Source organism: Podarcis muralis, chromosome 9, assembly GCF_964188315.1.
Source record: "Podarcis muralis chromosome 9, rPodMur119.hap1.1, whole genome shotgun sequence".
In the NCBI taxonomy this organism is placed as follows: Eukaryota; Metazoa; Chordata; class Lepidosauria; order Squamata; family Lacertidae; genus Podarcis; species Podarcis muralis.
In genome coordinates this window covers 54,378,027-54,398,588 of record NC_135663.1, presented here as the reverse complement: position 1 = coordinate 54,398,588, position 20,562 = coordinate 54,378,027, and the positions used below count along the sequence as shown (strand labels likewise).

Genomic DNA, 20,562 nt, shown 5'->3' with positions numbered 1-20,562 from the left:
TTTATAATTTAGCAGCAAGAAACTTGAAAGAAAAGATCACTGTGTTAAGCCCACATAGTGAATCCAATGAATTAGGTCCAGTGTCTTCATGCAATATTGTCAAATGGAAAAATGCATTGGGTCAGAGAGAAAACAAAAATATTATTTGCTATATACACGAAGAGAGTGTTGGAGATAAACTGATGTTAAAGATGACCATATGTTTGCGCTAGAGACCTCCAAATCCTATTATATGCCCAAGTTTGGATTAAGTAAAAAACCCATGTGCAGCAAAAAAGGAAAAAAAGAAATCAAACAAATGGTACGATGTAGGAGTAATCATGTGTATTGTTTGGGTAGATGATTCTCTTCCAAGCCCTGTTGTTTTGACCGTCTCATAGCTACTAATCTAATTTTCATGCCTTCTGTCTCCTCCATCACTGTGTTTTCAAGCCCGGATGTCTTAGTGTTTCCCCTTTTCACCCACAAGTAGATATATAGCTGACATATTTTGTAAGTGGCTTGACCTAGTTCTAGCAGATTACTATTAAGTAAGTGTTAATGGTAATAATTAATTGCATATAACAGTCACCAATGAAGGGATATTATTGAGTCATCTGATTTGGCACGATTGCAGCTTTTTGACTCTGGATTTTCAATGTCTTCATTTGCAAAACTGCATTTTTTAAAACTCAGAATGGAGTCCTAGTTAAGCTGCATCATTACCATAAGATGCTTTCTGAGCCACTGCGTTTTTCAACCTCAAAACAGATATGAAGTTACTCTCCTTTCACAATCTATAAACCATTTTGAGAGCAATTTTCCTTATTTAATAGGGGTTGCCGTTATGCTTGGGATTCTTTAATTTAAAGTCAAACCCATTAGGCTCCCAAATATTAAAAATGATGGCAATTGAGAGAAGGGAAATTGGAAGGCTAGTACAGGCACTCCCAATGTGGAACATCTGTAAGGGATGGAGGAATATGGTACATGACTGTTCACTTCCAGCAAATACAAGCTGGTACAGTGGTACCCCGCAAGACGAACGCCTCGCGAGACGAAAAACTCGCAAAACGAAAGGTTTTTTCGTTTTCGAGTTGCCTCGCAAGACGAATTTCCCTATGGGCTTGCTTCGCAAAACAAAGCTTGCCCCGGGGACAGCGGGTCTTCTCTTTTGAAGCAAGGGGCGGCGGGGAGATCGCTTCTCCCCACCGCCCCTTGCTTCAAAAGAGGTCTGCCCCCGGACAGGTCTGCCCCCGAACGCTGCTCCGAAGCGGGGTGGGGGGCGGGAACACCTGCCCCAGCCGCCGGGCTTCGTAGCGCTGCTGCGAAGCCGGGCGGGGGGCGGGAACACCTGCCCCAGCCACCCCGCTTCGGAACGCTGCTCCGAAGCGGGGTGGGGGGGGCGGGAACACCTGCCCCAGCCGCCGGGCTTCGTAGCGCTGCTGCGAAGCTGGGCGGGGGGCGGGAACACCTGCCCCAGCCACCCCGCTTCGGAACGCTGCTCCGAAGCGGGGGGGGGCGGGAACACCTGCCCCAGCCGCCGGGCTTCGTAGCGCTGCTGCGAAGCCGGGCGGGGGGCGGGAACACCTGCCCCAGCCACCCCGCTTCGGAACGCTGCTCCGAAGCGGGGTGGGGGGGGCGGGAACACCTGCCCCAGCCACCCCGCTTCGGAACGCTGCTCCGAAGCGGGGTGGGGGGGCGGGAACACCTGCCCCAGCCGCCGGGCTTCGTAGCGCTGCTGCGAAGCCGGGCGGGGGGCGGGAACACCTGCCCCAGCCACCCCGCTTCGGAACGCTGCTCCGAAGCGGGGTGGGGGGGCGGGAACACCTGCCCCAGCCGCCGGGCTTCGTAGCGCTGCTGCGAAGCCGGGCGGGGGGGGGGGGGCGGGAACACCTTCTGAAGGCGGGCGGGGGGCGAAAGTCTTTGTCCCCCCTGCCTGCCTTCCCAGGGGCTTTTAAATCGCCCCGGACAGCGGAGAAGTCCTCCGCTGTCCCGGGGCGATTTTAAAATGCCGCCCGCCAGCATTTTAAGATCGCCCGGACAGCGGAGAAGTCCTCCGCTGTCCCAGGGTTTTTTAAAATGCTGGGGGTGGGAAGAAAAGCCCTTGTCCCCCCCCCCCAGCCTTCAGAAGAGGTCCGGAGACAGTCTGTCCCCGGACCTGGTCTGAAGGCGGTTTCCCTAGGAACGCATTAATTGATTTTCAATGCATTCCTATGGGAAACCGTGCATCGCAAGACGAAAAAACCGCAAGACGAAGAGACTTGCGGAACGAATTAATTTCGTCTTGCGAGGCACCACTGTATACAGGACTCCTGGCACATCTAAAAGTAGCGCAGAAGAAGGAATTCATGGCAAACTACTCCTGCTGAAATTCCCTCTTCTACACAGCCAATATTCACCAATCTGATGCTATCCAGATGTTGGACTACAACTCCCATCTTCCCTGACCATTGGCTAAGCATGCTAGAGCGAATGGAAATTGAAGTCCAAAACATTGTTTGTGTGCACGCCAAAATGGGGGAGACTGTACCCAACTATTAAAAGGTGTACGAGCCCTGTCCCCATAGCTTATATTCGTCAGGGAATGGGTCTTGAATCTGAGGTCCAAGTCAACCTCCAAACAGGATCTGAAACAGAAAAGGATGGAAGTCTGGAAAAGGCACCAATCACATGAATGCAGAATTCCCCAAGAAAATTTGAGTGGAGAGACCACAAGGGTAGAAAAGGTCATAGAGGAGATTGACTGGAATGTCATTACTTATAATTGCCAACTGCCACTGATGCCTAACTCACATAACAACTCTTGTCGTTCCTTTAGACATCTCCTAGTTTTGCATTATGCTGTCTGGCTTACATGGGCCTGCAGTCAACTTTCAGGAGTGGATTGGTGATGTGGAAAACCTACATGCCAGTGAGTGAGGGGTTTCCTAAAGTACCTAAAGTACTTCTGGTACCGGGCCTATCCATTCTAGTTCTTTTATAGTAAGAATGATCAACTACACTGCTCCCTGTATCAGGAATGCAGAGGCCAGTCATGGGGTGCTGGTGAATGAACTTGATTCAAAACCAGATGGTTTTGAGTTGGCTTGCATATAATCCATCTCCATAGCTGGTGCAAGTTTGTTGCAGTAGCCCATGTGTGCAATTAAATACGGCTTTTCAATCCTTCACACATTTTTCCAGTTGATCAACCATACTGTTGAGCCTTTCCCTACTCTCTTTCACATTGCAGATCTCCAATATAGGTTGCCAGTAAGCTCAAATAGACCATACAAAAGCAGGTTGATTAAGCACAGGGCAATGATGGAACTAGCAAAGTATATCACAGCACGGCTATGAATGAATGTATATTATTTACACTTTTATTTAAACTCTTTTAACAGTACAACTTTTCAAACATCCACATATTTATACATACAGCTGCTTTGCATATATATATATATTTATATAAAAATATTTTTCAAGAACCTAAAGGAGTTGAGGAGACATTATTGCTACAAACCTGAAAATATCAAGCTGCTGCAAAACTAATTTTTCAAAAAAAATTATAAAAATATAACTTTTCAGAACATTTAAAGGAATAAAGTCTTCCATCTAAGTGCCAATGAAGTACCGCGGTGTGGAAAATTATTATGCCTTCCGACAGCTATGGGAGCCAAAAAGGTGTTGGAATTATCCTTAGAAGTTGGGGGTCAGGTGCAGGATAGAAGCCAAGGTTTCCGCATTTTCAGAACAGGAAGATGACCTGCATGTGCAATGAGAACACCTGGTGCATTTCGGGAGAGTTTCCCTTCGCAGAAGAGAATGGGAAACCCCTGCATATGTGGATTTTGGACTGAGCCCTTCTTCCCCCAAACTTCGGAAAGGTGCAACAGCGTAAATAACTCCAGTGCAAGTGTCTACCGTGAAGACTGGCTAGCAAACATCTGGAAATAGAGCCCCAAGTGACATGGAGGAAAACGTAGCGATAGATCAGATCATACAGTAAAAGTGAGTGGTATAATTTGAGGAATCCAGCAGTGTATTTTATTTTTTAAATTATCTTGCATTTGGGTGAATAGCTACTTCTAACGAAACAATGTAAACTCAACAAAGGAGTGCTGAAATAACAGGGTGCTAAAACGCTGGTGTACTATAAATAAATAGCTATTTCAAAATTGGTCTATTACCCACATGCCTTCTTCTAGATTTTCGCTGATTTGTGGAAAACTGGATCTTTTAGAAAAAAACAAAGGGTCTAGAATGTTTAAGCATCTGTTTATGGTCTAGGACAATAAGGATGTATTCTGGAACAACAGTAGCAATATCGATATGCCATTCCTAAATCTACCTGCCTGCTATACTCCGCTTGGCTCTAACATGAAAATCCACAAACCTCAAGCAAGTTATTTATCAAGTTATTTGTCATCCCTGCAGTACATAATGTTACAGAGGGATAAGCCCTTCCCCAGGAAATGGTTATGTGGGCCTCTACAGAAAACTTTCACGGTTTTGTAGAAAAATGCAACCAGAAGATACTTGGGGAAGAATAAGAAGGGAAAGAAAAGGACTTTTACAAACAATAATCACGTTGATGGTAATAAAAGCTGTGAAAAATGAGCAGTTTTCTTCAGAAGGTACCTAGTTCATACCATTAACACCTTGCCTAGTCTCTGATCAGACTACAAGAGCTTTACAGGGAACATAAAACTGTATGTTGTGAAATGCAAATAAGACACATTTCTTCACCAGACTGAGAAGCAGTAGTCAATGGGGACGCAATTATTTTGATAACTTGGATATAGCCACCCAGCAGAGAGTTTTCTTCTTCCTGGCATATGCCGTAGAAGAAATGGGATGCAGAGACCTTCCAAGGTAGATGAAGCTATGAAAAATAATTAAAACCAACAGCCACTCACAGGTTACAAACTATAGGTACATGTACATGAATGTGAACATATGCATTCAAAAATGAAGCATGAACATAATCTTCTCTCTGCGCCCCACCCACCCATGCCCCAACGTATCTTCGACCTAGAATGCAGAAGCACCAAGAGGGGGACAAACCAGGTGAGAACTGCCACTCAGATGTTGCTAGACTCTTTTCTGCCATTTCTGCCATTGGCTATGATAATAGGAACTGGAAATCTGGAGGGCCTCAGGTTCCCCACCCTTGTCCTAAGAGGTGGCCCAACATCTCAGGTGCTCAAGTTGAGGTGCTACAATATTCGGGGTCTTTCCACTCCCTTCTGGTCAAGTGGTCTATTTTGCTCCAGGATTTGGAATGTTATATGTTTTGCTTTTTGCTTGCATTTCTAACATTTCAGGGGTTGGGAAAGCAATGGAAATCGATTCAGATATCTGCATTTATTCATTTCCAAACATAAACACCTATTTTCTAGAATCAGAGCTCTCGACGTCTGGCATTATATATAATATATACAGATAGATACATCCAGCGGCGGAGGAAGCAGAACCGGCACCCGGGGCAGGGCAACCCACCTGGCGGCGCATGCGCATGACATCCGTACAGCACATGCACATGCCGTATGTATGGTGACAGGATTCTCTGCATGCACCTGCAGCGGAGGGATCCCACTGACGGCGGCGCATGGTTTGTTTGGAGGAAGGCACTCAGAGATCAACATGTCCGTATCCACCCCCAGCAAGTGTGCACATGCAGAAAAACACCAGGCAAATTCAAGTGCATTGAAATGCAAGTGCGCATTTGCCGCTCCTCTACGCCCCCCCCCCCACGAGGAAGAGAAAAGGGCAAGATTTTGTACCTATTTTAAAAAATCTGCAAAAGCAAACGGATCCTCGTTCTCCTATTCCTTCAGGCAATACCAGTGCAGAAGGAGCTGCTGACTATGTGAAGAAGTCTCTCTCCCTCCTGTCTGCAACTCCTCAGGGATGGAGGAGGAGCCTCTTTTTATGCTGCCATTTTCTCCTGGCCCTGAACTCCCCACACTGCCAACTGCACATGGGAATGACACAATCCAGCCCAGAGCAAAATAAGAATATTTTTTTTAAAATGCAAACAATTCAGGAAGGACGGAGGAGAGTCGGGCTAAAAGCACGGGTTGTTTTTTGTTTGCTTTGGGGTTTTTTGGATTGGCTACATTGGCCCCACTTTGTCAAAACACCCACCCACCCGCAACCTCAAAATGCAAGCGAAAGGAAGTTAAACAGCAACAAGGTGCCTCCTGCGCCGTGTCCATTCCTACACAGAGAGAATGCAACTGGAAATGGATCCGAACGGGGGCAGAAAAGGGGGAGGAGAAAAAGCAGAACAAACATTTCATTTTCTTCCATTTGAATTCAAGCAAGACTTGAAATAAGCAGAGACTTCCTCCCCGAAAAAAGAGGGGTCCCCAGCACCCAAGGGCTGAAAGCAATGGGAAGACAAGAAACGCTCTCGCAAAAAGTTTCTCATGTCTCTTTCACTGAGTGACAGATGCCTAGACAGATTTCTCTTTGTTCCTAAAGAAACAGGAACTCACCCTCTCCCCCCAAGAGCATGCGTTACCCCGGCTTTCCTCCAAACAAATCTGCACCCTCCCCCCCAAAGCTGTCATTTTACAAGCACTTGAAATCAGGTTTTATTTATTTATTTTTAAAGAAACCTAAATTTACTGAGTCCAAAATTGGTGGGGAGGAGTCTGCAAAAGAGAAAATTGGGAAAGTTGCCATTTTGGGATCAAGAGGGAACAGAAGCATGTAAAAGAAAGCAGGTTTGGGAGGAGAAACCTTCGAAATCTTTTTTTAAAAAAGGTTTGTGTGTGTGTGTCCTTTAAAGAAAGCCAGACCCCGGGGGGGGGGGGGCAGCAGAAGCACTTCCATTCGGAGAGAAAAGACAGGAAAGAAGTTGTATCTCTCTCGCAATTTTGCACTGAATATTACCGGAGAAAAGATCTTCTTCCCAACTCCCTGGAAAACATTTCTGGTTCTGCCCTCCTCTTGCTTCTTTCCTTGTGGTGCTTTTTTGTCCCTCTTCTCTCCCACCCCGCTAGAATTTTTATTTTTATTTGGGGGGGGGGCAAAGTTGAAGTGTTTTTGCAAACAATGATCAGATACTCTCCGTGCACACACACAAACCACCCGGTTCTCCACGAGGGCGCTCCATTCTCTGTACAAAAACTCTTTCCTCCTCCTCTTCCACTGCCCCCCCCCGCCTGCGCCGTTTTCCCTTTGAGAAAACAGTTGCAGTTTTGCAAAAGGAAAAACCAAACTCCCAAACCTTCTTACAAGTGCTTCCAGCCTTCAGATGCCCCACACGCTTTTGCAAAAAAGAAAATGGAAGAAAAATAAGAACTCCAAAGTTTTGCCGAGGAAAAAGAAAGAGAGGGGTGTGTGTGTGGGAGCTGCACGTCTTTGTCGGCAAAGCCGAGCAAATTTCGTCCTCTCCCTGCATCCTGCCTACTCCTCCAGGCTCCAGCCAGGACTCAGGAGTGGGGGCAACTGCATGCTGACCCCCCCAACGCAACTCCCAAATATCCAGAGCTGGGCAGGGAGAGGACGAGCTGCTCGTTGACAGCGAAGGGTGCAGCTGCGAGGGAGGCAAGGCGCTCTACTCTTCGCTTCTGCCCTGGCAGCAAGAATTGGCACTGCGCCTTTAAGAGGGAGCCTGCAACGTCGCCACCTCCACCTCCTACCCAGTGCAAGAAGGAAAAGCCCGATAGGTGGGAGGGGGAGAGAAATGTGACCTAGGCTTGTAGTGCGCAAGAGAGGATCCTTCACCCGCGGCTGCAGGCACGATGGCACCCTCGCAGGGTGCCCTCTTGTCACCCCTTCAGAGATGGCACCCGGGGCGCTCCGCTCCCCCCGCCCCCCTCTTCCTACGCCACTGGATGCATCTCTAATCCATACCAAAGATTTTAAACAAGTTGTTTTCCCACTCCCAAATCTGGTTCTACACTACAAACGCATTTAACATAGCAACTATACACAGATTCTAGCAAACAGTGTAACAACATTGTTAACCGTGATGGGTAACCTACTTTTGTTTTTAACAGCATGTGATTTTCAAAAAGAGAGGTGGGGGGGGGACAGAGCAAGAATATCGCTGCAACGTTCCTACTACCCTCAGCGTAGTAGTGAATACGCTGCGAACAACCAGTAGTCATTTCGAAAACAACGACAGTAGCTTCTTCATCAAGGCTGGGCGAGTCTCCTCTCAAGCAACTTCGTGTGTGAGCAAGGGCTGAGTCGATGAAGCGCTGCTGCCCACCGAATTTATTCGCACCGAGTGATCTGGAGCGTTTCCTTGCGTGCAAACACCACTTGTAACGTTTGAGTAAATCTGGAGAAAGATACAAGAACGCGATCAGTACTGGACGACTGCAGTGACAACAAACTACCTGCCCCATGGATCGCGATTACAAAAGCTTGTGTCACGACCAATTGTTTGTTATTGGATTTTGCTCCCATTTACAATTGTAGAGATACAGTGGTACCTCGGGTTAAGTACTTAATTTGTTCTGGAGGTCCGTACTTAACCTGAAACTGTTCTTAACCTGAAGCACCACTTTAGCTAATGGGGCCTCCAGCTGCGCCGCCGGAGCACGATTTCTGTTCTCATCCTGAAGCAAAGTTCTTAACCTGAAGCACTATTTCTGGGTTAGCAGAGTCTGTAACCTGAAGCGTATGTAACCCGAGGTATCACTGTATCCCTTAACTTACTTTATTATTTTATTTATTTGCACCTTTGCAGGAACTTCCAAGCATCTTGCCTCGATTTCAATTACTGCTTCACTCCATCTGTGAAAGCGTCAGGGGTTTCTATATGGCACATCTCCCCATCGAGACAAGCATTGCCAGGGGTTGGACTAGATGACCCTCGGAACCCCTTCCGACTCTACAATTCCATGAATCTAAGCTAGAGGCATTTTTGCAATTAAAGGACACCTTCCAGCCACACACAAAAACTGGATCAGAACCAGGGGTGCATTTTGTCCATAGACCTGAGGTTCCCCACCCGATACAAACCAAAAATGGCTTTCGAATTTGTTCCATTTTTTAAAAAAACAGTAAGCTTTGGATTTAGTAAAAAAAGCACAGTGAACATCATTAGATGGAAACATTCGTAGGCTTCTCACTTCAGTCTAGATTATTTGATCTCTTTTGATCCGTAAGGATCTCCAGTGTGACTTACATGAAGTTTAAAAGTACCTCGTAAGTGCTTCAATGCCACCTAACATAGAGCACTGCTCTGGGGTCGCCACCCCACAAACCCCAATTCTCATTAAGAAACTGTGGCTGTTCCCTTCCAATTTTATCCCACTTGCTGTCCCTGATTTTTTGGTCAGTTGTCTGGCTGTGTACTTCCCCGTTACTCTGGAATATCTGCAAGTACCCAATATGACAACACAAGGCTTCTATTTTTGAGCCAAAATCTGCCAAGTGCCATTCCTGAATCAAGATATACAAAAACAGGAACGGTATTAGGTGACAACTTCTTTTTATTTCTACTCTTTCAAGCAACTGAGAAAGGCATTTAATGCAGAGGAAATTGGGGGCAGGGAGACCCATTTACGGCGCGTAACGACATTAAACAAGGGCACTCAGCACCCATCTCCATCGAGAAGGCAGATTGAAAGGCTCAGTGCTTACATGGTTTGTGGTATCTGAAATCTGCTGCTCAATCAATTGTACAATTTGCTTAAAAGTCGGCCTCTTCACGGGGTCAGCATCCCAGCAGCTCTTCATTATCTCATACCTGCAAATGCGGTCAGAAATTTATCAACTGAGATTTCAGCAGTCGGTGAAATGTTAAGTAACATGTAGAGCAACGATGAGCAATATGGCATCAAAATGCATACTACTTTACTGCACAGTTTTTAAAGCAAACCACGTTTACTGGAATAAGTAGAAAGATTAAAAAATATAGTGATTGTGTGTGGAATCCTAAAAAGACAACAACCTGGTGCTGTATGGTGGCCTATGTCCTCAGTTCTGATCTTGCCTTGCCATATATTTGAGAAGCCCCCAATTATATTCAACCATGCAGGTGCTGTGAGTTGATATGCCTTTGTCATCAAAGGACATTCTATGGAACATCTCAACTTCTTTCAAAACCTATCTCTCATAGACACCTCACTTTTCTGCTATCAAGTAGCCCTAGCCCTTTGTTCCCATCCTCTTTATTTAGTGCACCCTTTCCATTCATGCTTTTTGCTTCTGAGCAGAGATGCTAACCCATCTAGATCTATATCCATGGTCTAGCACACTGTCGGTGGGAAATAAAGGGTAGGACTTATAGGAACATCAAATCTTGAAGACCCTGCTGTCAAGGTCATCTGACATACAAGACGTAACTGGCTGTACTTTTGAATAAATAAGGTATACTATTCATTGTATCAAATTGTAGATTCCAACAGAAGTCTCATAAAGTTCAACGAAAAAAGCAGAAGACCCAGTGGATCAGTTCATTCTCTAGTCAATTCATGCATAAGGTCCATACATGTATAAGTACCTATTCCACCTGTCTGTTCATAGAGTCCAATAATCCACACGAAGGGTTGTTACAGTTCCACAGAATCCTTTCACAGAGTCTAATAGGGACGTGGGTGGCGCTGTGGGTAAAAGCCTCAGCGCCTAGGGCTTGCAGATTGAAAGGTCGGCGGTTCGAATCCCTGTGGCGGGGTGCGCTCCCGTTGCTCGGTCCCAGCGCCTGCCAACCTAGCAGTTCGAAAGCACCCACAGGTGCAAGTAGATAAATAGGGACCGCTTACTGGCGGGAAGGTAAACAGTGTTTCCGTGTGCTGCACTGGCTCGCCAGATGCAGCCTTGTCACGCTGGCCACGTGACCCGGAAGTGTCTCCGGACAGCGCTGGCCCCCGGCCTCTTGAGTGAGATGGGCGCACAACCCCAGAGTCTGTCAAGACTGGCCCGTACGGGCAGGGGTACCTTTACCTTAATAGGTATAGGCAAATAGAAATTTGATTCTGAGCACTCTAGAGAATGTACTGATCTACTGGGTCTTCTGCTTTTTTTGTTGAACTTTATGAGACTTCCGTTGGAATCTACAATTTGATACAATGAATAGTATACCTTATTTATGCAAAAGTACAGCCGGTTACGTCTTGTGTGTTTACTGAGTATGTTTCACATAACCAGAGGTTTGTTGTTGTTATTTTGCTAAGGTCATCTGACAGTCATGGCCTGCTGGCTATCAACAACATCCCATCAGCTATGACGAGAAAATCAAACTGAAACTAGCTAACTTTGAGATACAAAATTTCACGAGTTTGTTTTCTCTGATCATCATCATCATCATTTGCTTAATTCGTCAGTTGTATAGATCTAATGCTTCTGTGATCATGTTGCACCGGTTGCAAGTTTCAAGACAGGTTTGGAAGTTCATCAGCAATGGCTTTCAAAATTTCAAAAGGTCATATGGGGTGTCATCTGGGCAGGACTTCTAGGGGCTGCAGTGTAGTGAGGAGTCCAGTCTATGTCATTTCACCTCTCCAAAATCTAAGTGCAATTGTTCAAAGGGGCCATCACCTTGATGCTAGAACATGCAGCCCTAGAGAGCTGGACCACTGCTTGGGCTATCCAGAGCAAAATTCACAGATAATGTGCTTCATTTACTCACACTGCCAAATCCAGATTTTCTGGGTGCATGCTTTGGGTCATATTGTGGCTAGATTTTCTTTTTCTATTTTTAAAGAAATTTGAGTACAGAGCATAATGCAAACTAATATCCCAGTCTTACATGCATGTATGTGGGACATCAATCGTACTGATTTCACTGGGGCAAACTTCCAAGTAAATGAATCTAGGACCAGCAGTTAAGGCAGTGATAGGGGATTTTGTAAATATTCAGATGCAGTTTATTTCATGACTACAACTTTGAGCAGGAGAACGCAAATGCACTGCTTAAATCAAGAAGCTTAAATCTAGAAGTTTGACATTTTCCACTTCAATGTTGTTATAAATTTGGCCTCTCACATTTCAGCAGGTGCAAATTCTGGAGTAAACATTCTGTATCCTTCCTTAATCCTTTTATAGAACTTGGAATCCACAGGCATTCCAGGATAGGGACTGCTTCCTGTTAACACAGAGCTGTCTGTTAATATATCATATCAGGTTTGGTTAAATGTGAGAAACAAAAGATCCAAGAAGTAATTGTTGTAGTTCTGTATAAACTACAAGAGTTGATAGCCATATGCGTCTTACCTAGAGAGAACAGTTCCCAAAGCAGGATTCCGTAAGACCAGACATCACTCTCAAATGTGTATACACATTCAAAAATGCTTTCAGGTGCCATCCATTTCACAGGAAGTCGTGCCTTTACAGAGAAAGGAAGGGAAAATGAAAAATGAGTGCATTAAGTGGGTGGGCAGGGCCTGAGCCAACACCACTGCCATCATGACTACATCAGGCCTGATTTGGGTCTAGTCACTGTGCTACCTCCAGGCTGGTTCAGGGATCTGCTTGCTCCTTCAACTTCTGCCCCAGCCGGCTGGGCTGCAGACATGGATGCATTGCTCCATTAAGACCCGCCAGCAGCCAGCGATAGGATTGCACAGCTCATTGAAAAAGTCCTTCCTATCAGAAATAGCAGCTATAGAGATGGGCATTCATTGCCATAAGACAATGCCGCCAAGGCACTGGAAAGGGTTCATTTCAAAACCCTTTAGGAGCTTAATCCAGGTAACAAAGATGGAAGTGAGTCTTCCACACCATCTCCTGTTCTGCTCTTATATTCTGAAATGCTTAGAACCCACCTAGAGGAAAATCCCTGGCCTGCTTCTACAAAAATGTAGCCAAACGTCTACATCTTTTGCACTGAAAGGCAGCTAAAGGAAAGACAAATCAGGCAATCATGGCAACCAAACATACTCAGTATTGCCTATAGCAGTGGTGCCTTAAAGATGTCTAGGACTCCACCCTCCCATCAGCCTCAGTCAGCCTGGCCACCATTGAGGGATGATAGGAGTTGTTGTCAACAACATCTAGAGAGCACAACGTATCGATTAAAAAAGAGTCACAACACACTTAGCCATGATGATGATCCTATTTATCCAATTGCTGTTTTATAGTATCCTATGGCTATGCTACAATGTACTTTGTTTTTATTTGTACAGAGTAGTTTGAACCGTTTGAAACTGTTTATAAATACAATGAAAAAATCTTATAAAATAGAAACAACCTAAGGCCAGTATCCCAAGAGCTGTATTACTAGTTTTATGGATTCAAGTGGGTTTTAGGTATGTATCTTGAACAGCAGGGCCCCAGGCCCCTGAAGGGACTTTTCAAAACATTTTGTGATATAGCTGAGATCTTCCTGTTAAAAGATAGTAAGTCAGACGTCCCAATGGATTCTCCAATGGGCTTGATTAAAGCAGCACCTTAAAGCAGTCGGTCTAACTCTTAATGTTGCTGTAGCCTATATAACTCCTAAATGATTACATGTTTCTAGTTTTCTCATCACAAAGCAGTTCGTTTTCTCTCATGAAACCCCTTTTAAGTTGGTTTTGGGCATTAGAGGGCAATCTTAGGTTAAAATCACTGCACTTCAAAGGATCACGTTTCATCAAATGGCTGCCATTGTATGGTACAACCACAAGTCATTGTTTGGGTTCAGGAAACCAATTAGTGTTACTGTTTAGTGTAATTAGATGAAGTGGTAGCCTTGAATTAGAGCAATAATCTAAAAGCCACCATATCTTTGATCACCGAAGGATGATTGAATTGTTTTTTGCTGGAGGCAGAGGTGGGTGCTGGCTGCTGTCACTATTCGGGGTGACTGGAGTTCCCCTAGCATCAGCTTTAATATTATGCCAGAAACAATTATGGAACATCCCTGGCTCCTGACAGCTGCAGCCAATTCGTCTCCTGACTCTTTCACACTATGAAACATCAGGTAACTCAGGACACGGAAACCCCTTAATCTAGGCAAATGAAATTCAATTACTTACTGCCCCCCCTTGCAAGCTGTTGCCCTGTATGTTAAAAATCCTAGATGCAGATAATTAGTCTGAGGCTTCAAAATTAAACCTGGTCCTCACTTAAGTTTCTTCGCACATTTAGATGCTTTTAAGGGGCTTTCATACTCTTGTTTGCTTCCCTGCGGTGCACGTATTCTGTCATCACACCTCGTGCCTGCATATCACATTGAATTTTTCAAGGGAAAAAGCAGTGATGGTAAAACTTGAAGGAAGGAATGTAATATTCTTTGCCTGAGCCTCAGATGAGTCAGATTCTCCTTATCTCAGGAGACAGTTTCAACCGCACACATGGCACACAGGAAGAGATTACAGGTTTAATGAAGAGATTTAGTTGAGAGGAAGTTTATCTGAGGGGAGGCCATTTGCAACAAACGAACCTATGACAGAAGGGACCTCCTCCATACCTTCTGTTCTGAAAATCAGCACAATTTGTTTCCACTGTCCATCTCTCCATTCCTATTCTAAGTTGGCCCCCCTAGGCAAAGGCTATTTGGCACACAGACGCTGAAAGGCATGAACTCCAGCCACTAAGAATCAAATGCGGTTCCACAACACACTTCACAGAGGTACAGATTGCATCCAAACATACTTACATTTCCTTTGACCACATAATTTGAGTCGTTCCTGATATCTCTTGCAAGGCCAAAGTCACATATTTTTGTAATCCGCCCATGAGTAAGCAATATGTTTCTTGCTGCCAGGTCTCTGTGAATGCACTGAAGGGATTGAATAAAAAAAATATATACAATATATATATATATAAACCAAATATGATTGTTTTGCATTGCACACCACCAACACAACTGTGCAGAACTGCACTTCTATTATATTTGGGCACCTTGGTCTTAATTTACTAGTCGAAGTCCTGTGGCTATAGCCAAATGACTTTTTGAGGATAGGAGAACCAGGATCTTATTGGATAAAGACTGGATTGTACCAAGGTAAGTACAGTAAGATCCTACAGTGAATAAGCTCGCCTTGCTTTACTTTGTGTCCGTTTCTATTTCCATTTGATTCCACAAAGGGGAGGACAGCTTTCCTTCCCTAGTTCTCTTGATTCTGCCAACTCAGAATGTTGTTCACGGCACAGTCACTTGGCGGAAAGGTCCGTGGAAATCAATGGAATATGCTTCCAAGCAATGTCTTCAGAACTGGAATGTTTTCTGTTGGGGTTTCCACCCACTGCACCTACTTAATCTTGTTCACCATGATCCAAGGAAGCCAGAAAGGGATGCCCTCCACCAAGCGGCTTGGGTTGTTCTACGGTGTTGTTTAGTACAGACATTTAGTATGAAGCAGATAAAGTTAGGTGAAGAGCTTTTTTAAAAGTATATAAAAAGGCCGACTGTACAAAGCAGTATTTACAGTTGCCCATAGTATCGCCCCAATTTAGAACACTTCCTCTGACTGATGGTCATAGTACTGAAGGCCAGCTCTGCTAATCTACAGAGAGAATATATGATGATATTGTGACCTGGGATTGGAAAGGTTCTGTTTCTCCAGGCTGAAGAACATAGCTGATTCCCTGCCCATATTCCACAACCTCTTATTTCCCCATGGGAGGTGTACCTGCTGGGGGAGAATTGTTATTTTACACTCCCAAGGTGGCATGAGCTGGGGTGTAAAAACATCAAGAGCAGGAGGCAAATGCACCCCACCCAACAACAGCTGGTTTCCCATCCTTTCAAAAATTAAAGATGCTCAATTAAAGTGCTCCTCTAGGTGAACAAATTATTTCCCAACTTCTCCACTCACATTTTTGGAGGAAAGGAAGCTCATCCCTTTTGCCACCTGATAAGAAAAACTTAGCAAGTCTTCAATATCCAGAGCCAGTTCATCATCTTCTAAGATGGCAATGGTGACATCCTGATTAGCAAACGATCCTACGCAAGGCAAGTAGGGACAATACATAAATGGATTAATTATGGACATTTGAGAAGATAGCAGTTTTTCTATTAACAGAGCACAGCACTTAATTAACACAGAAATATCCCTAAGCTGCTATTGAAACATGAAGCGTATGAGCCCACCCAATGGAAAACTGCAAAATTGTTTTCCGTTTTAGTGTAGATTATTGAAGTTCTAATACACTGAATTAGGGCTGGTGTTGTTGTTTTTTAATGGACATGTTCTGATAGGTCTGGGCCATTTCAAAAAGGAACTTTCCTTCTTTCTTTTCCAATCCTGCTTGACAGCTTACCTGTACTCCTTTTAGTGGCTTTGGTGTGGATGACCTGAGAAACTCCTGGTTTCATGTCCATGTATTCATCAGTGGCATCACTATGTGGAAAACAGAAGAACTATGAGGTTGGATAATATATGGGGAATCTGTTGGCTTGGGTCACTGGACCCCTAGCGGTTTGTATGATGAGGCTTTCAGCTATGTAGAGAAGATGACCTGAATGGACATATCATTTTTTTATTTGAGAGAGAATTATTTAATCCGTATTATCAACTGTCTCACATTCTAGGCTGACAAATTTGCATTTGGTCCCACCTGCAGTTGCACAGGACAGAACTTTGCCAGGCTGTAAGATAACAGGAAGGGAAGTCCAATGGAAACAAATATTCATTGGCTGTGTGGTTCCTAATCCCATACCATTCCCATCATCCCTGGCCACTGGTCTTGGTTGCTAGCGATGATGGGAGTTGTAGTCCAAAAACAGCTGGAGACCCAAGTTTGGGAAACACTGATCTAATCCACAGGGAACATGGAGACTCAGTCCAAAGTTTGCAAGGAATAATTTGAGCGCTCTCTTAAAAGACAGCCAGAATGGGAGTGCTAGACTTGAATCACAAAGTCCAGGACTGAAATTCCTTTAAAGCTTCTAAGCTTAACTGAGTAGTCCTGGGCAGGCCCCTTATCTTTCAGCCCAGACTACCTCACAAGGTAGTTGTGATAGTAAAATAGGACAGCCTCTGTGTACACCATCCTGAATTCCTCAGCGGAAGCATGAAATAGAAGCAATGTGATAAATAAAAGCTCTCCCCCAAACCACCCCCCACACAAAATGAGTACAAAGCTGTGAAAAGCAACAAAACAACTCCCCTCCCAAATGCACAAGCGCACAAAAGGTACACTGTGATTTCCTGGCAATGACCACAAATATTGGCACCACATCCTTACTACATGTGTTCTTTTTGATAGAGAAGGTTCTTGTAGACAGCTGTTTCTTCATGCTTTGGGCAAATAAAGGAGTCACGTTTCCTTCTCAGAAAATTCAAAAGGTCACCATAGCAGCAGTATTCTGTGATGACCAGAGTAGGACCTGCAGATGCAGAGGAAGTCAAAAGCAGTGGGTGAATTTTCCATTCTGGCTCAGGCATATTTAAAAACAGAAAAAACAAACAAACCAACAAAAAGCCCCTCGATTATTTGGCTACATGTACAAAAACGGGCCATTTCAAATCACACTATAGAGTAGTGTTTCAGCTTGAAAAGTCAGGGTGAAATTACATCAGCGGATTCTCTATTCAGGCACTGAGCCTTATTTCCAATTAAGACGATGTCATTCCCAATTAATTATTTTCACACATCAATAGGGCTGCAGTGTTAAGAAACACACATACACACAAATTAAGTAAGTCCTGTGATAATGGTGCAAACCAGACACATCTGTTTCATTCCGGAGCTCTTCCTGAAGGAAGTTATCTGTTCCAAATGTAAGCTTCTAACATTAATCCTTTTGATTCACTCGTGTTTACAGTAGACTTCTCGCTCTTATAGTAATGTTTTGGAAATGATATAAAATATTATAGTTTTCACCGTAATTGGGGGGAGGGAGGGAGAACCATTCAGACAGAACTCTCTACTGAGACAGAAAGCTAGAAGCTCCAGACTTTTCAAATGATTAAAAGGGAAATTTAAGGGCAGAATCAAATCGTCTACGGTTCTAAAGTTTTTATATCAAAGATGTGTTTTTCTGAATGCCTGGCTGCCTCTAAGTCATTTCAAGTACCGGATGCCTGAGATTTCAAATATAGGTTTCTGTATCAGTGCTACTTATTCTGGATAGTTCCCTCTCCACTCACACAGAACCGGAACTATTTTCCACAATAGCAATAACTACACTTGTTTATGCTGGGTGAGGTATTATGACAAGAGCACAAGCCTTCTCTTGGGGCTGTGAGGTCTCCTTTTCAGTATCCCATTCAAGCTTGCCTTCTTTCAGGACACTCTGTTCCCTTTCCCCCTCACCCCCAAGGGACATCCGGTGGCCACTAAGTGTGCTCAGTCATCAAACTGCCCGTTGCTTCCTGCCCTCTTGTGGGTTTTTCCTTCAGTGGGTTTCTGCAAACCTTGGGGTCCCCCTGAGCCTGCAGATGCCTCCTCCTCTTGTGTGTAGAATGGAGCATTTGATCTCCTTCAGAGTAAGCAAACACATGAGGAGTAGCAAGGATGGGCTGCTCCACCAAGGTCCCTCCAATGTGTCACCTGTACACAGTGTAGAGCAGCGGATCCCAATTAGCTAAGTCCCGTGGACCTCCTGTTTTTCAAGCCATGGACCCCCAACTTTTGAAATTTTTGCTATCTCTATGGTACTTTTCATTATGTGAATGGTGCCATGGACCCCCGGGGGATCACAATCCACCAGTTGGGAACCACTGGTTTAAAGTTTAAGACTGATGCCCTGAAGCAGGGAAGCTACCAGTGTAATTTGGAGCACTGGTTTTGTCCTGTGAGGACTATCCATGGGTAGAGGAGGCTCCCTGCTTCACACCTTCTCTCTCAATTCATGGAGGGCTCTGAACTGCCATATGGGGCAGGGCTTGGCGGCACAGACCACTCCCCACTTCTCCTCACCTGTTTGCTGACACACAAGATGCCGGAATGCCGGAATAGGACATTTCTCTGTGTGTGAACATTACTAGCTTTCCCCTCAAACCTCCCCAAACTGAGCAACAGGTTGAAAACTGTACCTCCAACTGTACAGGCTCCGAGTAGATTGACAATGTTAATGTGGTTGCCAAGGTAACTCAGGACTTTCAGCTCGGACATCAGGGCTTCCTTCTCAGTGAAATGGGCGCTGGCTGGAGAGAGAAAGATGAGAAATTCAGCGGATTTAAAAAGGGAGAAGGGAGTCGCAAAGGAACACACCACGAGGTGTTCCAGGTTGCTTCCTGGCCCAGTGTGCTTTCAGGTCTTCCAAGAAGGCTCTGCTTAAAACTAGGCTTGCCACACTGGTTTCTGATCTTAGGAACATTTACTTGTAAAGGATACAATAACTGGGAGAAAAACTCTCTTTAATCTGATGCGTTACAGTGTTCTAACAAATGGGATACATTCTTATGGTCATACAACGTGCTCCATATTTTGGAGATCCTTGGATGGCAACCCCACCTCAAACTCCCTCCTGAAGTTGGGAAAATGGCTACTGGTGTGTGGGGGGGGAAGGAGCGTTCCTGAAGATTCATTATGGAATTTCCTTCCCAAGGAGGCGCTTCCAGGCTCACACTCTACCAGTTAGAATCACAGAACCAGAAAGGATTCCAGGTCATCTAGACCAACCCAGCCATCAATCAAGTATCTACAATGTTGGAAGCAGCTGTAGCATCCCTGACAGATGCCTGCCCAGCCTCTGCTTAATGCCTCTGACAAAGGAGAACCCACCACCTCCAAAGGCAGCCTGTATTCCACTCTCAAACAGGTTGTACTATTAGGAAGCGCCTCCTAACGTTTAGCTGAGATCCACTTCCCTGCAATTTCCACCCACCAATTCTAGTTCTGTCCTCTGGAACAACAGAGCACTAGTGTCCTAATATTTCCTGCATGGCAGCTCTTCAGATATTTGAAGCTGGCAATTTATGCAGGAATTTGGGGCTGAAGGCAATGTGTAGCGATGAGGTATGGTTTTCATCTTTTGGCGTGTATGTCGCTTTCGGAACCCTTGGGAAGACAGGGCAAGAGAGATATTTTTAAATAAGTAAAACTTGCAACGGAGGTGTTGGGAACTTACGTTTGAGCATCTTTACAGCTACTCTCATTGCTCCATCAGGTTTGAAGAGACCGTAGGCAGTGGCTTCAACCACTTTCCCAAAAGCTCCAGCTCCAAGAGTCTTGCCTAAAGGATTTTCAGAGTGTTTAAAAAACGACAACCAAACATTGAGCTGCTACCAAACAGATTAGCAATGCAACCTGATCCAATTCCTATTTTTTAAAGAAATTTAAAGCAGGGATAGGCCATTGTAAGACCCACAAATAGTGTCCCACCGAGTAGCTGTCAATTCCATTATTTCATGAATCTAGGTAGAGGGTGGGGGGCAGCAAATTTGTTACACAAAGTCCAACAGTATTGTTAATATTTTGGGGCCCAAAGTTACAGTTCCTTATTTTCCCTCAGCTCCCCTTTGTTCCGCACATCTGACTTAACCTTTCCCTCTTTGACTCCATCTCTCCTGTCTCTATGTCTTCGCTATTTGACAACAGTTGCAGGTAAAAAAAACAGTAACAAAGTACAGTGGTACCTCGGTTACATATGGTTCAGGTTATATACGCTTCAGGTTACAGACTCCGCTAACCCAGAAATAGTACCTCGGGTTAAGAACTTTGCTTCAGGATGAGAACAGAAATCATGCTCCAGCGGCACGGCAGCAGCGGGAGGCCCCATTAGCTAAAGTGGTGCTTCAGGTTAAGAACGGACCT

The 20,562-nt window shown here is 44.8% G+C and overlaps 1 protein-coding gene across 2 annotated transcripts in view; it reads right to left on the bottom strand.

The window, feature by feature from the left end:
* Positions 1–6,995: 6,995 nt before the first annotated feature.
* KIT (KIT proto-oncogene, receptor tyrosine kinase) overlaps positions 6,996–20,562 on the bottom strand; it is a 78,214-nt gene continuing 64,647 nt past the window's right edge. For both annotated transcript variants that reach the window (XM_028744001.2, XM_028744002.2), the window contains 10 exons: positions 19,877–19,981; positions 18,840–18,950; positions 17,047–17,188; positions 16,120–16,199; positions 15,675–15,802; positions 14,513–14,635; positions 12,145–12,256; positions 11,917–12,016; positions 9,574–9,679; positions 6,996–8,263 (listed from right to left, as the gene is read on the bottom strand). In XM_028744001.2, coding sequence (XP_028599834.2) covers positions 8,138–8,263; positions 9,574–9,679; positions 11,917–12,016; positions 12,145–12,256; positions 14,513–14,635; positions 15,675–15,802; positions 16,120–16,199; positions 17,047–17,188; positions 18,840–18,950; positions 19,877–19,981 — 1,133 coding nt within the window. In that variant the 3' untranslated portion in view covers positions 6,996–8,137. The remainder of the gene's footprint in view (positions 8,264–9,573; positions 9,680–11,916; positions 12,017–12,144; positions 12,257–14,512; positions 14,636–15,674; positions 15,803–16,119; positions 16,200–17,046; positions 17,189–18,839; positions 18,951–19,876; positions 19,982–20,562) is intronic.